A 23,299-nucleotide genomic window follows, 5' to 3' on the forward strand; every position below is an offset into this window, starting at 1 on the left:
AAACCTTTTTCAGCAATGGAGTCCATCCACCCATGAACAGGTCCTGTAAATTACAGTGGCCCTAGCATGAGACTGGCACTCAATGAACTGCATCTTTATCGTTGCCACCAGAGTTTAGTAAGTTTTTTTCATCGCTACTAATGGAATGACAATGCTCCATGTTCAAACAGTGAACTTTCACTTACCGCAGCTAACCGTGGGAGAGTCCCAGCTGAGCATGCAGTTTTGCTCCATGGCACTTCATGATCTTCAAGATCTACTATAAATGCATGACATTGCTGTAAATGGACTTGGTCCGTATGTCCATCTAGCCCAGCTGGGTGGCAGTGGCTATCCAGAGTCTCAGCCAGGACTATTTTCCAGAGCTATTACCCAAGATCTTTTAAGACCTGGTATTTGCCATAGCTGGGTTTCATGCATCCCCCTCCACCAATTTGCTTTCATGTCAATAAGAGTCATGCTTGGGGAATTCAACCTTTGTGAATTCTGATACAAACTGCCCCGATCACTATCTCCCAGACTAAAGGTGTGAATCAGAAAACATTGTTATTCCTTGGAGTGAACACTTCTCCAAATTCTGTAATAAGGTCCTCAGCATATTTTATAATAAAATACATTTAAAAACATAGGAAGCTGCATTAGACCATTGGGTCAATCTTGATCAACATTATCTAAACTGACTGGCAGTGGCTCTCTAGGGCAGAGCTTTCCAAGCTTTTCATTTTGATGACACACTTTTTAGACATGCATCATTTCGTGACACAGTAATTCAGTTTTGTGGGAATGTTGTGGATAGTAGGAGAGGATATGTTGACTAAATATTATCCTTACTCACTCATGCTAGTGAGCTAGTAGTAGAGCACATTCCTTTGCACATTGCTGGAAGCAAGTTAACAGTTCGTTAGAATCCTTTAAATTAAGCAATCCAGTCTGGCTTGTTGAGTCTGGATTGTTCCTGGTAAAATTCCCCTTTATTTCCCTCTTAAAATAATAGTAACACGGCAGTCTTCTTTAAAAGTAAGAGTAAAGATGACTTACATTCAGTTCACAGTACTTTCCTGAAGGCAGGCTTTAGTTTATAGTTGCAGTTACATTTATAGAGATACAAAGTGTGGCTTCCTCCTCTGTAGGGATGAGCCATGGGCTGCTGGCTAAGAGCCAGCAGAGAGCAAAGGCAAAATGGAGAGAAGGGCATCAAGAAAGTATCAAGAGGAAGATGGCTGCGTGACTGGCCCTTTTATAGGGTCTACACCAGGGTCACGCCCCTCTACCTGGTTACACACAGGGGAAGGATGCTCCAGACCAGGTGTGACAGGAAGTCCCCTGTGAGTCCACTCTGGGCAAACAGGAAATGTTGTATTTGACTGCTTCAGTGATGTTACATCCCACAAGTTTTACTAGCAAACCAGAGGTTAAACTAGCCCTTTCCAGCCCCGGGAGGAGTGCTGCAAGCATTCATACAACTACACACTACAGCTGACACACCAATGTGTCCCAACAGAGTTTGGAAAGTTCTGCTGTAGGGTCTCTCTCAGCCCTACCTGGAGCTGCCAGGGATTTAACCTGGCATGTTCTGCATGCAAGAAAGGTGCTCTGTCACTGAGCTATGACCTGAGAGCTTCATACATTGAGTCCAAAGCCATGCAACTCTGATATGGAGCAAAAAATGGACTCGTCTATCCGTCCGTCTACCTTCAGATGACGATGATGAATAATAGAATTTGGTCCAACAGTGTTATGTTTTTAAAAAAACAAACCCACAAATGTTACTTTGGATATCATTAATAATATTTATTTTGGAAAAATAGTTTAAAAATGAATTTCTTCATTAACAAAAAAAAACAGTAAAAAAAACCTCAAATAACATTTTGCACAATATTCCATAAATACATTATATACAAAAAATATAGTCACATAGACCCGAAGTGCCTTTGTACATATTTACCAAAAAATTAAATTATAAAAAAGAAACGTCACAAAATACTCAAGCTTTACAAATATCCTGAAAATAATTTTTTTACAGTTTTAAAAAAAATAACACACTTTTCCCCCACCTAGTAAAAACACATTTTAGTATAAAAAGGACAATAAAGGCAGTGTTTGTATCTCTAATTCAAGAAACGACTGGCTCATAAGAATCCAAAATATACACTTCAGGCAGTGCATGCTTCTTATGTAGGAATTAAGTCCGTTCATTTAAATATATATAGAAAAAAAAGCAACTGACCATAGTGCAATGATAAATAGTCATAAAAGGCAGTGCAACAGGTATCTTTGAACACAGACCCTGGCCTAGTGTCCACCATGTATTATTTGCAGTCACTTTTGCTAACTTCAGTAGAGAACCAGCTCAGCCTGAATTTAGTTTCTCAGCAGCAGTCAGTGAAGGAATCTCTCTCCCTTTCTTGTTCAGCAGCATTCATTGGGGCATATCACCTTTGAAAATTGTTCCAAAACAACAATCTTGCCATATCGTCTTTCCTTTACACCTGCGTAAAGTTGGAGGGAGGGAGAGAAAGCAAGAGTGAATTGATGAAGGTACAAAAGATCAGACACAAGACCCTCCCAATACTATGCCAGAAATAGAAAACAGGCGCTTTGTCTGGTCACCTGCAGTAAGCAAGCATCTCTTCCAGACAATTAATTTTATGGAAGTTGGTTCTTCCCTTCATGCCCCCAATAAGTACAGGTGGTTTAGCAGTATTTGTGTAGACTAAGCACTTAAGTGGAATTATTTGCAAGGCTGATGAATCTATCAGGCAAGAAGGAAGACTGGGAACAACAATTTGCATACAATCTTATACATTCTCGGAAGCAGATGCCTTGTAGGGTCTCCCCTTGAATCACAGCCCACCGGATGCCTTTCTCTTTAAGGACACATTTGTGATTTTGTACTACTAAAGTACCTAACCTAGTAACTGATGCAATCCACTGGAATCGGTAGGAGGCTTTTCGATAGCAATGGATACATACACAACCTATGGGGCAGTTTCCTTAGAACACAGAAAGCTGCCATTAGTCCATCCATGTCTACACAATAACAGGCTTACCGGCCCTACCTGGAGATTTTGCGGACTGAACCTGGGACCTTCTACATGCAACCATGTTCTGTACCACTGAGCATAGATTTATAGGCATCTACTCTGGAATTGCCCTACTTACTTTCCACTGGACTACTCCTATGTACTAAACCAATTAATTCCTCTTCAAGTCCCCAGTTGCAAAGAACAGCTTGAAGAACTGGGTTGCATCAAGAAGAGCAATAGATTGTGGGATTCAATTAAGAACAACAACGCAAAGCCAGATCCAATTTCAGCTAGTCTAAGCTAGCACGGCATTGGTAAGCGGACGGAATTTGCTGGCTGACTCTAGTTAGCTGGGAAGTTGGATGGGTAAGTTTGCCTTTCGAGCGCATTAGAGAATATACCAACCTCCGTTGCTATGATGCATTCATCTTTCTCTTCTGATATGACATACACCGACTGGTACTTTGTGTCTTTCGAAGTGGAGTATACCGATTCTGGCCGTTTCCTTTCAGACAGTTCACTACAAGCCAAAAAGAAAACAGGAGACAAGGGTGAGACGGCTGCTTAGGCGACCAGCTCGAATATGCTGCCTGCACTTCGCAAGGGGCATGCTGAAACCACCCCCTGCCACCCTCCTTAACCTACCTCTTTAGTTGTACTGCGCCTTTCTCCTCTGCCTCGGAGTCGTATGTGTCGCACTTAGCTTCACATTTGCTGTGTTCCTCTTTAACAGAGTCCTCGTTCTTGAGTTCATGCACCAAATTGTAATCCACTGATGGGTACCGGGCTTTGTAGCCGTTTTTGTCCGCGTTATCGCTGTGGAAGTCCACTTTCTTGTTGGTGTTCTTAATCTGGGTGGCGCCAATGACGCTGATGGAAATGTCCTTCTCTCGCTGGCAGTTGGCCAGGTTGTTCATGGTCTCCGTCTCGCTTCTGCACGGGTCGGGCTGCTGTTGCCTCTTCTGCATTTTGAGCCGGAAGCAGACAACCACAGTGGCACAGCCCAGCAGCAACATCAGGACCAGGATAATCCCGGCGCATACTGCAATCCAAGGGAACTGCGAACTCTGCCCCTCGGTGTACTTCTCAGTGATGTCAACCGTCACTGCCCCCGGAGGCTGTTCGGGGAGCAAAAACTGGCAGTTCAGGCCCCCGTAACCACGAGCGCACTCGCACACGTAGCGGTTGTTCCTCTCGTGGCAAGTAGCCCCGTTGTGGCAAGGGCTGTGTTCGCACTTGCTGACAGGAGTGCTGCAGTTCTTCCCGCTGTAGCCGGGAGGGCAGGTGCAAGAATAATCATTAACCCCATCTTGACAGGTCCCGCCATTCAAGCAAGGAAAGGAAGCACAATCGTCCACATTATCGTCGCAGTGTCTTCCGGTGAAGCCAGCCGGACATTGGCATATATAGGAATTCCCCAGATCAACACACTGGGCTCCTGCAAAACATCAGAGAGAACAAATGAGATCAGCATATAGCCCAGGAGTGACCATTTATTGCATTTGCAAAACTGCCTTTTCGCCAAAGAGCACGTGGGATTTTTCTATTTTATTCTAGCAACAATCCTACAAGGTAGATCTGGCTGAGAAACAGTGACCCAAACTTCATGGCCAAGTGGGGTCCTGACTCCAGATCTCACAGGGTCAAAGATAAGCCTCTTGTCCATTAAACAACGCATCTTTTCAGTTCCCAGTCGACAGCATCCTTTAAACAGCCCTGTCAGACCAACGGCTCGTCCACACTTTTGCCAGATCTGCATTTGGATCATATTGTGTACCAATTAATTTCCCTGGGCCCAAGAGCCTTTCACATTGTTCCGAGGATGTACTTTGTAAAAATCCGATCTTCTCCACTGAAATGAAACTCGGTTTAAGCAAAATGTCTTTGGTTTTTCCATGCACACTGCAAGATCCAATTCGATGGGTAAGATTGGATTTTCAAGAGGCACAGCCATAGGACAATGAGAACAGCTTCCAGTCCCATTGGAATTAAATGGTACACAATATGATCAAAATGCAAGAGAAAGTATGGATAATCCCTGAAGTTATGTAGTATTCACAGCCTCACAGCATACTGCTTCATTGTGTAGGAAAGCAAGGGAAACATAGCCCAAAGAGATGAGCCTTTGTAACGGTAGAAAATGCAGGGGAAGCCCAGTACAATCAAATGTCTTATTACAGGGCTTACTTTCAGCTACAGGATTGCAGCTTCACTCTGACACACGTAGTTGGCAGGCTGCCTTCAAGGCATGATGAAACATATTGCCCACTGAGATCCATCAGAACTGAGGCTTTAAAAGGAACTTGTAAAAATAAAAAAGGATCCATAGGCCTTTAAGGTGTACTCTGTTATCAGCCAGTTTTATGGTTCTTACTAGAAACAGTTTTGAATCATTTACAATGGGGTGGGGAAACCTCAGGCCTAGGGGTCATATGCAGCTCTCTGGGCCTCACTTTACAGCCCTGGGGACTCTACCCAGGCCATGTCCTCTAGGCTGCAGCCTCCCTGGTCCTGCTCCACATCTTTCTCTTATGGTTTTACCTGGCTGGAATGTGTCCTGGAAGTGTGATAACACCTTTTGCTTGCCTGGGTGGAGGATGGAGAGTGGTATGTGTCTGGCCACACCTGCTTGAGCCACTTCCATTACTGGTAGGAGGGCCCTGGAAGTTGACCCCAAGGGAACGTGGTCCCAAGGCTGGAAAAGCTCCCACCAGACACCAGCCCACCATTTTATCATGACTTCTTGATGAGGTGTGTCTAGGATTCTAGTGGACATTTTGTATTTGATTGGTTATGTGATTTTATTGTGTAGGAGCTGCTCTGGGGGTCTACAGAAAGGCAAGATAAGGATTTGTAAAACAAATAAATGAAATGGTTTTGCGGTCGCCATACTTCACTGCTCCAGCGCTTCAAAGGGGTATGTTCTATATAGAAAACAAATGTCCAAATCTGGTGACCCAATTTATAAACACACAGAGGAGGACATATAGTCAGGGAATCAAGCTGGTCCAGGTCATTTCTTAAAAACTGAACCGCAACAAAATCTGAAGCATAAGCATAACCTTACTTACTAAACTCAAGCCAAAAGTGCAATTAAAAAGAACCATCAGAGAATAGGAAGCAGCCCGTCTGATGCCAATTCCCTCAGCTGAAAAGCAGAAGATCAAACTGGTTCTGCTCTCTGCACTCATTGCTCAAGACCATATGACAGGAACAATTTGGGAAGAGCAACAGGCATGGACAGGGGGATTTCTTCTAAGTCTTTGGGTCCGTTTAGACATTTAGCAGAGAGAGCCAAGCGGCCATTTCCTGGACTGCACTACTTCAAGCTACTTTGGGGCAGACGTGGGGAGCAGAAGAGAAGAGTTCTCATGGGTGTGAAAACTTCCTCATATTTAAAAGTTAAAAGCCTGCCTGTACACCTCAGGGAGAAGGGGGGGGCAGGAGATGGCTCTCTTTCCTGATATGCTCAGTTTTCCTTGTTTAAGGAGGATTTGGGAGAACAAACTTCCAAACATGCAACCTTCCAGCCACAGGCTGAGGAGCAATTTATTCAACTGAAAAGGGAAAGCTGACACTGTTGAGAAACACAGCATTTATACTAGGCAAGACAGATGCGCAGAACAATCCTTTGCGTGTCTACTCAGAAGTAAGAGTTACTGAGTTCAATGGGAATTACTCCCAGGTAAACATGCGTAAGACTGCAACTTTTTGAAGTTACACCAAAAGAGTCTTGCTGAGTCAGGCTGGTGGACAACCATACGCTGGGGGCAGGGGGCAGGAGCAAAGCACCATTTTGCTGCAGGTCTCATTTACAATCCAACCCAAGGCCATGGCACACTTCAGAGTAAGCCCCACTTGAACAATTTGGGCCTTCCTTCTGAATAAGCATGCATAAGCTGCATACACCTCTCGTGACACTACTTGACTTGGATTAGATCTTACTCTTCCTCTGCTAAAACGGGAATTCACATTATGGGGCCTTAAGTGAACCTCAGTGGGAAGTTCATTCACTTCCCCTGAAAGTTACACAAACTTAAATGGGAAGTTCATTCAACTTTTCATTGACGGTCATGGCAAAATGCTCATTAATCTTGAACGGATCGGGCAAAGACTGGTTTGGCTTACCATTAGCACAAGGACTGGAGCTGCAATAGTCAATTTTCTTTTCACAGTTAAATCCAGAGTAACCCACTGGGCAACGGCAGCTGTATCCACCTTCCGGGTTGTCTGTGCACCGCCCTCCATTGAAGCACGGACCATCAGCACAAGTCATTGCTCCCAACTCACAGTTTTTACCATAGAAGCCAGGTGGACAGGTACAAGAATAGCTGTTCTCAAGATCCTGTTGCAAAGAAGAGTGTGGTGTTTAGAAACCTATACTGCATACTGAGATTACCGTAAGCATCTCTTAAAACTACTTTTTAAAATAAAATAATAATAATAATAATAACATTTTAGAAACTTACAGTACAGCTCCCTCCATTCTTGCAAGGATTGGCATCACATTCATTGATTTCAATCTCACAGTTGGCTCCAGTGTAGCCAGGACGGCAAGAACAGGTGTAGCTCCCTTGGCCAGTGTTGGTACAAGTGGCACCATTCTTGCAAGGCTTGTGGTGTGTACAGTAATTGAGATCTACAGAAGATTAAAACAAGAGGCATGTCTGTAAGGAAACAAACGGTTTCGCAAGGACATTACACAGCTTCCAGAAGCAACTCCACTGTAAGTTATTCCCAGGTAAGCATGCATAGGATTGCAGTCTTAGTTCAAGGGGGATCAAGTCATGTTACTATGAAAGGTCAAAAACTTACCCTGGTTACAAAAGAGACCGCCCCAGCCTTCCTGACAGTTGCACTGCCAAGGCTGTTGACAGGTACCATGAAGGCAACCTGGGTACCGGATGCACTCGTCACAGTAACGCCCCTGCCAACCAACTCGGCATCTATTTTAAAAAATCAAAAATACCAGACTATTAGTACAGGAAATCCTACCACAAACTGCAAACCCATTGAAGCTAAAAACAAAAACAGAAAACCCCAAGGGAAAAAACTTCCTTAACAATCAAGGAAGACATATTCCTAAACTATTAATAGATGCTTCTTTCGCAGCCTGAATACAGAATTTTCCATTCCATTGAAGCTCTTTGATTTTAACTCATTTCGGAGTGCAAAGTGCTTAAGATGGTGGCTTTGGTTTATTATTGATTACACTTCCGCCCTTCCTCCAAGACGTTCTGAGCAGTATACATGGGATGATCCCATTTGATCTCACCAACCCTGTATCCTGAGAGATCTCCTATTTTCGTAATTTAGAAGAAATTTAGACCCAGGTCTTTTCCTAAATACGACACTCAATCTTCTATTCTACAGCACGCCAGCTCTCCACTAGATTTGGTTACTGAAATTGCAACACTCCACTGCCTCATTATTGTAGCTATCACTTAAGCAATTGTAATTTTTGCCAGGGCTTCATAAGGTCATCAAATTTGAACTCATTATGGCTGAAATCCTATGCACTCCTGCTAGGAAGTGAGCCTCATCCGAACACTATTTCCTAGTGGAAGCTGAACAAGACAGAGATGTAAGCCGAGACTTGGGGGGGGGGAATGTTTCAATTTCTGGATGAATACTTTGACTTCATATTATTGGGATGTCTCACCCAACCATCGGGCAAAACTTCTAAGTCATTTCATGTCATCTATTTGGGATTCTTGGATCAAGTATGCAGGCAGGAGGGCTGGGGTGGGAGGGGCAGAGGACGAAGAGCTCCGAAAACTTACTTGCATTCCCCAGGCTTGTCGCAAAATCCATGCTGCTCATCACATCCAGGCAAGCAAATTGCTGAAAAACACAAAGGAGCAGAAATGTACAGATAAGCCTTTTTTTTGGGGGGGGGAGGGTGGAGTGAGTCAAACTCCTTTCACTAGAGCTGAGTTGGTAACAGCAGCTGAATTCAACTCTGGCGTATTGATCTTGCTTAATAACTGGGTTCTTTACTTATCGCCAGGGATGAACATTCCCCTTAATACAGTTGCCCATGGACAAAAGAGACCTCACAATTGCTCCCATCCGCCTTTTCTTCCCGGCAAGGGTCAGAAGTCCTCTCCCTCCACCCCCCACCCCGCCAGTCTATGCACACAGCTCCTCCTCTTGCTGTCCTCAGAGTGTGTGTGTGTGTGTGTGTGTGTGAGAGAGAGAGAGAGAGAGAGAGAGAGAGAGAGAGAGAGAGAGCAAGCAGATAAGGGTGGACAGCTGGTGTGCAGGGTGCCAGCCAGGACAGCTGCTCTATTGTCTATTCTCTCCCAGCAGCTGCCCCACTGCAACAATACCCCCAACCTCCTGCGGCCAATCAGGGCCAAGATGTGCTTCCCAAACAGCCTATCCCTGCCCAGATCTAATCTATGGCACGCGCAGTGATTTTTCTTCTTATTCAAATAAATAAGTCCAAAGTTCTTTCACACACCCAGAAAGGGAGGCGGGAGTGAAGAGGCCTAGGGAGCACACACACACACACACACACACACACACACACACAGCAATGGCAAAGAAGTAAGCAGGCCAGCAGGAGGGAAGACTTCTGCTCATTACTTTGCCTGGTTATGGAACTCATTAAGCAGGCACTGCAAGTTTTAATTCAACAAAGCAAGCCAGAGACAATGACAAGCCCCGGAGAAGGAGAAACAGAAGACGAGGAAAAGCTGGGCCGATAATCAGATTGTCTCAAAAAAAGTGAACTGAATGGGCAGCGGGAGTGGGGGTGGGGGTGGGGAGGGCAAGCAGGCCTATGAGGAAAGCCTGCAGTTTGTTTATTTATTTCCTCTGCTTCTAGGGTGACATCACCCCCATTGGTCAAAAAAAAAAGGTGGCATGTATTCTAACTCACTCCTCAAACTCAGCTTATTAAAAAGAAAAAGAAGGACGGAGACACAGTCAGTCTACACCAGTAATACAAAGGGGCTTCAGAAGGCAACATCAACTAAGGAGTCAAAGGGAATATTTTCCTAAAGCCATTTTATTCTGCGCTCCTCCACGTCTAATGAGAAAAGAGGAGGCAAGAAGACTAAGTGTTATGATGGGAAACACAAGCCCTCTGTTTGCTGCATTGGCTCAGAATTCTGCCCACCCTCTCTGCACAGATACTGAGCCTGGGCAGTGTCAATCCATTCAACAGTGTTTTCTTTTTTAAAAAAAGCACATACATACAAACAGCGGCAATTACATTGGACACATCTTATCACAATGGCAAGGATCCAACGTACTACTTTAGACACACCCAAGGGCTTGAGGCATGCCCAGTGGCCTTTGTAAGCTTTTGTTTTCTTTGGAATAGCACACAGCCATACCATATCACACTCTGCTTTTGGAAGTTCCCTCAGGTGGCATGGGGGAGTGCCAAACCCATTGGAACGTGTGGAGCTTGTGGGTTCAACTTTCAGATCCTGGTTTGTTGATGTTTTGGTACAGCTCCAGACCATTTGTTGGTGTTATTGCCAACCCTGGCTCACTAGGTTTGGACAAGGACATTCAAATTTTTTCTTGTCAGGCTATAAAATGTAGCCGCATGCCTCCAAACTCCCATGGGGATCCATGGAAGGGCGAGAGGAGAACAGTCCTCCTACCACCAATGAACTATAATCCCGAAATTCCCACTTTTTTAAAAATTTTAGAAAAAGATTATAACATTTGTAGATCCCAAGAAAGGAGACAATATGTGCAGACACTTCTCATTTTTGATGAGCACCTGGCCTGCCCACTGCCTTTTAGTGCTCCACCCCAGAAAAATACACCATTCCTATGGACACCCATGTTTCCTCCACTATCATTGCTGCTATCAATGACATTACCAGAACTGAAACTACGAACTCAAAAACTAAATAAGACCTTAAATAAACAACCATATGGGATGCAATTCAGATGTCACTGAAGTCAAGGAAAGAATGTGGGGGTTTGCATTTTAGTGTGGGGGTTGCATTTTCTGGCACCTTCGAGTCAACCAACTTCAACACTTGAATTTCTCTGTGTGTGTGTGTGTGTGTGTGTGTGGTGTGTTTGTTCTTTGCTCCTCCCACAATTATGCTGGCCTGATCTTTGGAAGAGGGGGATAGTCTTTAACAACTTTAAAGTGCCAAGTGCAGAAATGCAGCTGTCAATCAGCAGAATGACTTTTAGGAATGTTTCAATGTGTGTCCTTGATTTTCATCTTTGTTTCGTGTACTAACCTTGGACCCTCCAGGTATTTGAGGACCTCTGGTTTGAAGCTGGGGTGGGGAGAGGCAGAGGTTCCCCACCCCTTTTAGAGAATGTTGGCATTCTGAGTTGGAAATGTCAATGCAAATTTAGCATACTGACTCTAGCACTTAATGCCACCATGAGCCTTATCTCTTATGCAATAATAGGGAAAGTCCTCCCTCTGCTAATAAAACAAGAAGTTGTGGCTGAAAAAAGGGGGAAAAACTGATTGGGCTGCTAAATAGCGATTAAACTATTTGACTACATTCGGTTCATAGGTTTGCTATGCAATGCGCATGCTAAATAACTAAGAGGGGATTAGCTATATTAGACTTGACACTATTGATTAACAATCATGTTATGTCACACAGGGCAAGAACTTGGTGAAGCTGTATGCATTTTAATGTGCATTACAAGCAATTCTATGCATATTTACTCAGAAGTAAGTGTCTCTGTGTTCAATGGTCCTTTACTCTCTGGCAAATGTGTTTGGGACTGCAGCCTAATCTACTGTATGTATAGAATGTGTTTACTGTTTACGTTAGTGGATGCTCTTATTTTTTTTTTGGAATTTGGAAAATGTTTAAAGAAAGAAAAAGAACTAAAAGTCGAGAATGTGTTGCAGGCACTGCCATAAATTCTGTAAATTAATAGTAAGTCTAATACCCTACAGTAGGAAAAGGCAGCATGCCATATTTATTGGTGTATTTGTTCAGAAAAGCCCTTGCTGCAAAATTGCCAATTCAGATACATGCAGTTGTTTTGATGCTCACAGTCAATAGATAAGACAGGCTGCAGGAATTTTGTAGAAATGTGTATGTTTTAATGTGTACTATAATGCTATTAGCCCAATTGGTAACATAATACTATGTTAGTCAGACACATTGGTTGCCACTGTTCACCTACCATTAAGGTGGCGTCAGGAATTCTGTATGTGCTAGGCCTGGGGTTGGGAATAAAATGCTCTAAATATTTGTCCAAACCTTCTATGTGGCTCCCATAATTATTTTGCTGATTTGCCCTGAAGGTGATGTTTACTTTAGGTCAGGTTCCTGAATTCTGCACCTTTGGATTTTCGTTGGCAATTTCTAAGGATCCAATCCAGCCAGTGTCAAGCACTTTCAAATTCCACTGATTTCAGTGGGACAGCCAAGCACCTGTTTTACTCTCCCAATAAAAGTCATGCAAATCCAAAGTGTTGGCTGCATCATGTCCATAACTGTGCTGACAGGAAGTCTCCTAATGCCTTGCACCTTCTTCTTTCTCTAGGAGCTCATCATTTTTTTGTAATTCTAATATATTATATTTTATCCTTATTCCTTAAGGACTACAGATTCAGGATTTCATTATATCATTGTTGGTATGTGGCTTTTTTAAATTCTCCCTAGCAAGCACACTCGTTTCTGAATGGGACATGTTTGCACCAATGCATGAATGAGGAAGAGAGAGAGAATTGGTGGCACCAAAGAACTTTAGAAAGACAAATGAGGATTTCCTTGAGGACACTCACAGTCAGTGCAGTACTGCCCCTTCCAGCCAGGATTGCAGACCTTCTCCCCACGCTCTCCACAAGTGAAGTGGCCAAAGGCATCATCCCTGGGGCGGCAGAAGACAGAACAGCCCTCTCCGTAGTAGTGCTCATCACACACAAAACGGTAGGAATACTTGAGGTCAGTGCGGCCACTGCTGTGCAGGTCCTGGGACCATTCTTCTCCAACAGTCAAATGTCTCTGCGTAGCCAGGCGGCTAATGAGGCGTTCTGGATTCTCTGCAAAACAGAAGGCAGGGGGTGGGGGAGCAGAGAGAGAGAGAGAGAGAGAGAGAGAGAGAGAGAGAGAACAAGAATGCAGTTAAGTAAATTGAAAGCTTAAGATTACACTGGAAATTCAGGGAGGAGTGAGAATTTTTTAAGCCGGTATGGAAAAGCTATAGGTTGCCACTGATCCTGAACCCAGGTAGAATTGTCCCACTGACTCCAATGGGACTTCCTTAGAAATAAGTGGCTGCTATTGGGACTGGAAAAGTTCACTAACTGGAAAAGCAGGCATATCATGGACCCATAAAGCAACAGTCCTGAGTGGAACTTGGAAAAAGCCATTTACCTGTGTTGAGATCATCAGGGGAGTCTGTGTGCAGCGCTTCAATGATGAGAGAGAAAGTGCCCTGGAAAATAAGATTTTTAAAGAACACAGAGAAAACAATGAGAGCAAACGTCTACAGTCAGCAGAAATAATATGGTCACAGGAGGGGCAGGAATATGTGTGCCCAGCCAGCGTGACTCTCTGATCCCCTGACTCCAGCCTGTTTTCACTTTCCTCAAGGAAATGGCAGAGCTTTTTGAAAAGTTGCTTCCTGGCCTGTTTTTTCAGCCTGCTCCGCACAGGATGTGGTGTTAAAAAGGAGCAGAGAGGGGAAAGTGGGGGAGGGAGCGGGAGAAGGGGCATCACTGTCAGCCTTCACACTTTTTCTCTGCACACTGCCTGAGAGGTAATGGGCTGGAGGAGAAGATAGTGGGGTAGATGAAGCCTTTGGGAATTCCGGGCAGAAATGACAATGACATAGCCATTTCCATAATGGAAAGGCAGGGGGAATGGAGCCGCTATAAAGTATTTGCAGCCACCCCTATTATCACCCTCCCTCCAGCTGACTGGCTGAGGCCGCTAATGAGACACAAGCTGGCCCTGCCAACAGTATTGCGAGGTCAGAACTGCTCTCTCTGGAGCACTAATCTGGCTTCACTCCTCGCAAAGCAGGGAGTTGCAGATACATTATGACACTAATGTGCCGATTCTGGACCAAAAGGATGCAGCCTTGAAGTCAAGAGGTCGCTTTGCATTAAAAAGCAACTAGCAACCTTGGCAGCGGCAATCAGCCATTAGCTTGGCAGCAGCATAAGCAAGGTCTCAAGGAGCAAGGGCATATCGTGGGGAGTTGGGGAGAAGCCTGGATTTGTGAAGCAGACACTCTTTTGAGCTGCGCTGTTGCATCAAAGGCTACAAATACAAACACACACACACAAAGCTCTCTTCCCGATTCCACCCCTGCTTCTGAATCCACAGTCCCACCCCAGTTCCCTAACCCCATCCTAGTCTTGACAAGCACTGGAAAGGTTAAAACGCCTAGTTAAAAAGCCAGTTCCCCCCAGTCTTCTGCAGCAGCCTTATCTGACCATGAGCATGCGCTTCCTAATCTGGAATCCTAAAAGTGCACTTACACACAGGGAGCGGCAATTCTAATCTGTATTTGTTCAAACAACACTAGGGGGGCGTAGTTAAAAGTGTTTTGTAAACAAGGAGACCAAAGAGGGAAGCGATGGCTCCTTTCCTGAGCTTGCGCTGCCCCCCCCCCCCGCGCAGCCTCCCTGTTCTTTACCCCCCGTAACGGAGACCCGGGTGAACTTACCGGCCAGGTGAAGCCGAAGGGGAAGCGGATGGGGTTGCTGAAGGAGGGGTCGCTGCTGGCGGCGTTGTCGGGCACGCTGAAGGAGTTCGCCCCCAGCACCGGGGTGATGGAGCTGCCGTAGGTGCAAGGCGGCTCCGGGGACACGCTGGCTTGGTAGTGCTTGAGGCAGACGCGGAAGAAGGTCTTGCAGTCGCACTGCTGCAGTCCAGGCGCCGCGCCGCCGAAACCCTCCCGGCAGCAGTTGCGGTTGCCCAGAAGCCCCTTCTTGTTGACGAACTCCTGCAGCTTCAACTCGAACACGCCGGAGCTCCAGACCTGCAGGAGGAAGCGGGAGCGGGAGCCACCATTAGCAACTATGGGGGGGACGGGACGCGGGGGGAGCTCTTGGCCCTCGGAAATGGAGCCGCAAATTGGCGATTGGGAGGCGAGCGCCCAGAGGGGGGCGGAGCAAATTTATCAATGGAAGTTCTGCGCTGGTTCCAGGCGAGGCGGCGCGCGGGCGCGGGGGGGGGGGGACAGCGGCTGCGTTCGCGCAACGCGCCTCCCGCAGAGCACAATGGCCAGGCCCCCCGCCGCGTCGAACGCAGCCGCCGAATTGTCAATGGCAAAGCTCCCCATTGATGGCACCTCGCGGCGCTCCGACAGGGGGCACCTGCGCAGCGGAGTTCGCGTGCCCCGAGTACCGGAGTTCCGCTAATACTGGGGCGCCAGCAAAGAGCCACCGAGGTGAACTCTCGTTCTCTCTGTGCCGCGCGCGTGTATGTGTGAACGCGAGCGAGCGCGTGCGTGCAGACGGTTCTCCACTAAAGCGAGGGAGGGGGGGCGACAGGAACCCATGGGGTGGGGGAGAGAAGGGCAACGCTTCGTTACAGATCGCCACCACCCTCCGCCCTCGGTAGCCCTTCAAGTTTCCCGGAGAGGTGCAGCGCGCCAACTTTTCCTATCTACGATGCCTTGCGGGTTTCAAGAGGTTTGTCAACACGACCGCACGCGCGCAAACATGCATTATATACAGCCGGTGCTTACCTGGCAGGGAAACTGAAGCACGCAAAAGACCACTAGAGTCAGCGTGGACTGGCCTCCCATTCTGAGAGGGAGTGAGTTGCCCGAGGGGAGATATTGGGGCTTCTTTCCTTGCCGTCCCTTGGGGAAAAGGCAACCGTAAAACAACAGGGGCGTCTTGACAAGAAGATGGGTCCCGAGAAACCTCTCGCTCCCTAGCCTGGCCGGAGGGGAATTAGAAGGGAGATGTGCGAGTTTCAAGTCTCTAGCTCTTTTCCCGTCGATGCGGATTTCGATACGCCCTTTGGATGACTGACAGCTCTTTGGGAGGCGATTGTTTTTAAAGATGAATTAGGCTCGAGGCGCAACTTTTACCCTCCTCTCGGCTTTTCCTCTTCCCGGCGACAGTTCTGGGCGGCTTCGTTGCGCTTCGCTCCTCTTCTCCCACCAAAGAAGAGCCACTTAATTCCCAGAGGCGGAGAAAAGGCTCCCCAAAGCAGATTAAAATAATCAACGATCTGGAAATCCCTCCGGGGACGAGAAGGAGATAATTCCCGGTGGCTTCAGGCGAAGAGGGCAAGAGGGGTTTTGCTTTGGGCTGGTGGTCTGGGGTTTTTCCCCCTCTTTTTTTAAAGGGGCGGCGGCGGTGGTTTGGACGGGCGTGTGTTTAAGCTTTGCAGTGGGTTGTCAAGCAGCCGCCTTCAAATCCCCCGGGTTGCTGGTCGCCACTTTCTGGCAGAGACCTGCGATCAGTCTGTTTCGTTTTCTTGAAGGAATCCAAGCCCCCGGAAAAAAGGAAGGCAAAAGAGGCTTGTCTCGTTTCAGCAGCTACTCGAGAGCAGCTGACTGGCGGCGCCCGCGTGAGAGTGTGCGCGCTTCCCTCTGCGGTTCTAGGTGTGGGTGATCTTTGCTTTCGCCTTGGATCTGGCAGGCTGTCGGCTTCCCCCCCTCTCTTGTCCCCCCCCCTTTTTTTTGCTCGCTCGCTTGCTCTGTAGCGCTACGGATCTGCCTGCGGTCGGGCGCCTGCCTGCCTTATATCTCGCCGGCCGCCTGCATAGCTAATGAGATGCAAATGAGCAGCCCCCCAATCTGGCGAGAGCGGCCACAAAGGAACCACTTTTCCAAGCCCTCCTCTCAATGGATCGCCAAATGGTCAGTGAGCTGTAAAATGGGCAAACCTCCGCCTCTTCCCCTCCCCTGCGGCTCTCACAAAAAAAGTGAGGGGGGGTTCATTTACATTCCTGCAAATTTGGAAGCTGCAAGAATCAACCTTCTCCCCCCCACCCACCCTTTTCCCTTCTGCTTTCAGGGGACGGTCACACCCAGACACACACGACCGACCTCTCTTCCACTCACGTCTGAACGTTATAAGCGCAGGAGAAACTCAGGCTCCCGCAGGAAAACAAGCCGAGACTCAGAACGTCTTAAAAGGTGTAAATGTAACACGCACGTTTTTGTTTTGTTTTTTAAAGTACATTCTTGGCAATGACATCTATCCGCCGCTAAGGATATCCTTCAACCGAGGGAAGGAACCAGATCAGCGTTACGCCCGGCTGAAACCGAATACCTTGAACCTGGCACGTGGGGCCACTGTGATATTTTTGAGGGTTTGTAAATGCCCCCATCTGGAGGAGGGAGGAGAGCGAGCGAGACAATCGCGGCGAGCAAAGTTGTAGTTGTGGGGTGTGTTCTATTAAAGTTCCCTTCAACGTGGCTACCTATGCGAGAGGTGTTCTTGGGGGAGCAAACCGGGGGGCGGGGGCGGCGGGAAATAAATTTCGAGGACGCGGCAGGACCTCCTGGATGGGTTTAAGTTCCCCAAAGTATCGAGAGCACTTCGGAATCTGCGCGCTCCCTTTGCTGATCATTATGCGGCACACACCCCCGAGACTCTCATGCTCAAACAATCCGGGAAAGACCCATGTGTTAAGTTCCAGGCGGGGGAGATGCGGGGGGGGGGAGCTTGGCTGGGTAAACAGTCCTGCTTTTTAAAGACCCAAAAAGAAACACACACCCCTCCTCCCTTCCCCTTGATTCTTGGTGAACTGCATGGAACGGCTCCACTTCCACTAGGATGATGATGATGATGATGAAGAAGAAGAAGATGATCGCCATTCCTCTTTCACTCTGTCTCTCTGCCTTTTTCCTCCTTGAAGCTTAGTTTTTCATTTTTTTGAAGGAAAAAAAGTGAGTTTGGTGTGTGTCGTTCGCGTGGCTGTCATTAAGGCAGTTTGTTATTATGTGAGGCCTGCATCAGTTGGCCCTTTGTGCTCTCAGCTGTATGGTAATGTAGGCAGCACCTGCTCCTTGCACAATACAAACGAGAGAAAGAGCTCCCCTCGGCGCACGCTACTGCCTCTACAACAATGTGCACACATTTTTAAAGAAATCCCTTCCAGCCTTCCTTCCCCTCCCTACCTAAAAAAAAAAAACTTTATGCCAACCGTCACCTTATTATTATTTTTTACACATCCATCAGACACTGGAGCTTTTGTGTTGGTTAACACACACACGGGGGTGCTGCTGCTGCTGCCGCTGATAGAGCAAGTCTTATTAGTCTCCCTTGCTTCCTGATGGTAGAAGCGTAGGATTTGAACACACAAAGTTTGAAGGTGACTAATTTCGACTTGATGAGGAAAGGGAGGGGGCCCGAGGAGACAGAGAAGGCGACTCCCCCCCCCCACTCCACTCTCCCAGCCTTCCTTGGTTTGGGCCTTGTTACAAAACACCTCTGTAAACAAGCAAACAGCAAAGGCTAGCCTGGTGTGCTTCATTGGGATGCAAGGTGTAACTGTCTGTGTAAATGTCATTTGAATTGCAACAGAGCTTTTCAGGGGGCTGCTTAAGCTGGTGGGCAAGGGAGAGTATTGGGCCACAATGAGTGCCCTGTAGGTATAGCTTGCTCATTCTTCTTTATGGCCACTTTGGAAGCGTGTTTTTGCAGGAGGAAATGTGACTTTCATTGAAGCAGATGTCTTGATCAGAAATTATTTTACCATGGAGGGAAGTGGGAGGAGGAGGCGCGAAAGGAGGTGGGAAACACACAATCTAAAACACTTCTTCAAGTTGCTGGTGAAGGTCAATTAAAAGAAAATCACTATTTGAATGTGCATTGAAGAAGATGAGTCTGTCATTCCAAGCCGTTGACATTGCCATTAAACCTGGAGACTTCCAACGGAATATAGTAGGCCAGTATTGATTCTGCAACAGACATTGGCCCCTAAACACACAGTCCTTCCCTGCAAAGTAGCAACAGATTTGGTCCTTTCTTGCATTGATTCACACATTAGAGAGGCAGCCTGGCTCAGTGGCAGAGCACATCCTTTGCAAGCAGAAGGTCTCAGGTGTCCGGGCTGGCATGGGCCTGCTTGAGGGTCACTGTCAGCCCTGCCAGAAGATGGTACCAGACCAGACTTGGTATATGTCAACTTTGCGGAGTCCTCTTACTCTAAGCTGACTTTGCCTTTATTTAAACCCTCAACATGCTTAGTCAGCCATGTCAGGAATTCCTGCTGGAGAACTTTTCTACACCGACTGGCAGCAAGTTTCCGAAAGGGGACCTCCCAGATCCTACCTGGAGATACTAGCGAGTGAGCCTGGGACCTTCTGTATGCAGAGCAGAAGCTGAGCTACAGCCAATGTTGTCTTGCTAGATCAAACAACAGCCATCCAGTGCAGCATTCCAAGAGATGCCTTCTGGAAATTCACAAGAAGTCATTGAGGGAGATAACTCAGAGATTTCACCTTTCATACCCTTCCAAGAGATTCTTCCTTCCTTCTTCCTAGGCAGGTTTTTCCTAAGGTTCAATTCAGCTGATCTCCTTGGAATTTTAAGCCATTGATTATTGTTCTAGCTGTGAGTGGATAATTGTCCCCCTTGCAAAGATACTTTAAGTGTATTTTCTCCATCTTTCTCTAGGGATTCTGGTTGGCTCATATGCTTCAGGAAAAGAAGAGCGATCCAAAGCTGACATTGGATACTGACACAAAGGCAGGCAAGAAGGAGATTATGTGTTTTGTTGGAGATTTAAGTTGACTGAGAGGTTGGTGAGCAGATACATTTCTATCCCACTCTTTCCCCAAGGGACTTAAGGGTGACCTACGTGGGATTCCTTTCCCCTTCCCAACAACCTTGAGAGGTAGGTTAAAGGTAAAGGGACCGTCAGACTCTGGGGTTGCGGCGCTCATCTCGCTTTGTTAGACTGAGCTCATAACAGACTCAAGGCTATTCGGCCATCTTTATATTTCAGCAGGAATTTGAACCTGGTGGTGCTGAGGTATCCCGCAAGACAAGACAAGCTAACCAACTGAGAACTAACATGAAAGGGAATACTAGTGTGAAGCATAAGCACAGCTGCTGGAGCACGAAACCTGAATGCAGTAAATAATTGAACGAGTCACACAAGGTGTGTGCGAGTTTTCACAGACACAGGCAGCAAATCCTCAGCTACGGAGACACACAAGGCCTTTTCTTTTCTTTTTGCAGTGTATGTATTCTTAAATACACTAGTGGAAACAATCTCACTGATTGCAGTGGATTTTGTTTCACCATGACCTGTTTAGAACTGGCACACCTGGGCAGTTTAAGGGGAGGAGGGAGATGATGACGACATATCATTTTGAAACAATTGGTTGAAAAACCTGCATGCTCCCATTTAAATCCAGAGTGACGTTTAGATGCATCTTTCTCCAGATGTATATTCATCATACACATTATGGTTTTATACTGTTCATTCTGGATCTGGTTGGTTTGCACATGCGAGAGCTCCTCTCTCCTTCGGCCCAGTCCCACAAACTGGAAGAAAATTGCAGTAATGATGCCGTAGCTTTTTGCTTCCAGGAAGCTTATAGATTTCCAGAAGTCATTGCAGCAGTTATCTCTTGGGACAGCAACCAAGAGGAATGGACAGGTGTGGACAAGAGGACAGTAAGATGCTGTTCCATAATGCCCTGCCTTCCCCCATTCCTCTGTACTGCACTTTCTTTGGGAACCACAAATGAGATGAAGTACAATGTGTATGTGTATATAACCCCACCAGCTTGAGCTGTGTAACCAATGCATTCTCTTGCCAACTATCAGTCAGGCTGGAGTGCAATCTATTTTTTTAAAAGACTTCTCAAGCCTTATTCCCATTCATGTCTTGCGCAAGAGAAGCTCCCCATAGTTTTTTCTAAGGCATTTGCCAGCATTGTGAGGGAGGGAGGAGGGAGAGAAGGAGCGGGTGATGGAATTCTCCCTTTGCTGGATTTGCAGATTTAGGATCCACTGTAGATTCAGCTTGGAAAGGCGAGTGGGGAGGGGGGGATTTCGCTCATTTACATTCCTGTTTTGGAAGGAGTGGGAATCAAAAGTTAAACACGCGCAGGGGCTGAAACCCTTCCCTTTCCCCTGGATTCCCCCACCCTTCCCCAAAGAACCCCCAAAGTCTCTCCGAATCTTTTTAACCACCCTCCCTTCGCTCTCAAGGATTTGTTAAACTGACGCGGCGCAGATTTCTCGATTAGGCCCGCAAAGCGGAACTGAAAGGCGTCGTAAAATCCGTCAGAATCCTGCCCAAAGCGCTTATTCTCTTCCAACTTAATTTATGCCACGCGATTCTGTATCGGGGAAATCAAGCAGAAAGTTCCTTTTCTTGACTCTCCCCTCCTCCTCCTCCTCCTCCTTCTCTCTCTCCCCCCCCCCGCCCCGATTCCTTGCTTGTGTGTCCTCCCCCCCCCCTTATCTTTCAGATGCTGCTGTGCTAACGGGGAGACTGTTTAACTTAAGTGTTTCTATAGGAGGCTGTTGTAGTTTAACTCCTGCCCACCAGTAGCTGGGCCGAACAAAGGAGGGACTCGAGGTCTAACCATTCATCCTTTCTCTGCGCTTTAATTTTCATTGATTTTGAAGACAAGGGGAGCCCTCAGGGATTCGAGCTGAAGGGGGATGACACGCCTTTAGACGCGATCAACCCCCTAGCCAGCCATCTGCTCCGAACCAAATGGCGTTTTTTCACTCCCAGTTCCTGCGTGTCTCTATACTCCCCTCTCTCACACTTCCAGTCCCGGAGGAGGATTTCTCTCTCTCTCTCTCTCTCTCCCACCCCCCACCCAGCAAAGGCAGCTTAAGTTAGAAGTATGTTGAATGGACTTTATCCTTCATCCCCCCCCCACCCCACCCCGTCGTTTTTATTTGCGGCGCTTGGGAAGACGGCAGCAGAAAAGGCCATAAATCCTTACCTTCCTCATTAAGGCCGAGCCGCAACCCCTTTTTAAATACTTTTTGATTCCTCAGCAAATTTACTGTACAACGCCGAGCTCATTAGCCAGCGGAGGAGACATTAGCGGGAGACAAGGAGAATTTGTCCCTGCAAAAAAAAATAAAAAAAATGGGATTATAAAGTGTGTGGGAGGGGGGTGGGATGCGTGGGTGGGAAGCTGCGGCTCTCTGTGCTCGAAGAAGCTTCTCTGCTTTTCCTTTTCTTAGGGAAACTTTCGTTTTGGCTCGGGAGGATCTCGAAAGTGATTGCGATCCGAGGGCAGAGCGCCGTGGGTCCTTGCAACTTCCGCCAGGGCAGGACCCTAAGCAGCTTGGGGACTCCGGCGGGAAGAAAAGGCTTCCGATGGAAGCCCAGGCCTGCTGGCTGCTGGAGCAGACCAAGGGTCCCCGTCGCGCCCTTCCCTCCCCCACAAATGCCTCGCCCCGTTTCCAGGACGTCGGTGCTAGAGACCACCACCTTCGCATCTTGTGGCAGTGAATCCCTCGAGCTGGCTGGCTCCGGCCAGCGATCCGATAGTCAGGGGGCCAGTTCGTACATGTGCGCAATTTGGTTGCCGAATGCCTCCACTGTCTGGCTCCACCGGAACGCGCGTCAAGCGAGACGTTTGTCTGCGCGATGTGATGTCTGTCGTGGCTCAGTGTCACCTGCCAGTCTCCCCTCGGTGCCGCTTGAGTAAAAAAGGCACGAAACGAGCCGTTCTGGATCCCGCCCCCCCTCCTGACGGGGGAGAAGGCATGCAGACCGAAAGGATACCTTGTGGAACCAGAACAGGTCCAGATCTCAGGGTTGCAAACTCAGGGTAAAGGCCGACGTCACCTGAGTGAGGGGGATCCTTGCCCGTTCCCCTCTCAGCATCGGGGTTCATTATAACGCTAGTCGATTCTCTGCAGCAGCAGCAGCAGCGACAGTCAGGTGGCCTAGTCAGGTGAGCACAAGGGAGATGCAGGTTCAAATCCCTATTGCTCCGTGAAACTAATTGGGCGACCCTGAGCTAGTTGTTCTCTCTCAGCCTGACATCCCCCACAAAGTTGCTGTAAGGATGAGACTGAGGTGCGGAAGATATGTGTTGAAGCTCACAGGAGGAATGGTAGGATTTAATGCAATAAATAAATAGCCCCTCCCCTTGTTTGGTATGTTCAAATTGTGGTGCGGGGGACAAGAAAACCTCACTGAAATAAAAACAGCTTACCAGAGAGAGAGAGCACGTATTGGGAAGTTTTTAATGTGTGACATTTTAATGTATTTTAAATCTTTGTTGGAGGCTGCCCAGAGTGGCTGGGGAGGCCCAGCCAGATGGGCGGGGTACAATTTTTTTTTATTATGATTACTATTATTGGGAAGGGTATTAGCTCAGTAGCTGAGTATATGATTCCTGCA

The 23,299-nt window shown here is 47.2% G+C and overlaps 1 protein-coding gene across 1 annotated transcript; it reads right to left on the bottom strand.

Annotated features, from left to right (window-relative positions):
- Window positions 1–1,776: 1,776 nt before the first annotated feature.
- On the bottom strand, window positions 1,777–16,600 carry DLL1 (delta like canonical Notch ligand 1). Its single transcript, XM_081856305.1, has 11 exons — window positions 15,687–16,600; window positions 14,661–14,975; window positions 13,361–13,421; window positions 12,769–13,026; window positions 8,810–8,870; window positions 7,842–7,972; window positions 7,496–7,665; window positions 7,155–7,371; window positions 3,672–4,464; window positions 3,432–3,546; window positions 1,777–2,489 (listed from the first exon to the last, which is right to left on the bottom strand). The coding sequence occupies exons 1-11, from the start codon at window positions 15,744–15,746 to the stop codon at window positions 2,484–2,486; spliced, it is 2,187 nt and encodes a 728-aa protein (XP_081712431.1). The 5' UTR covers window positions 15,747–16,600; the 3' UTR covers window positions 1,777–2,483.
- Window positions 16,601–23,299: the final 6,699 nt, after the last annotated feature.

Source organism: Podarcis erhardii (assembly GCF_964252035.2).
Source record: "Podarcis erhardii genome assembly, chromosome: 3".
NCBI classification, from domain to species: domain Eukaryota; kingdom Metazoa; phylum Chordata; class Lepidosauria; order Squamata; family Lacertidae; genus Podarcis; species Podarcis erhardii.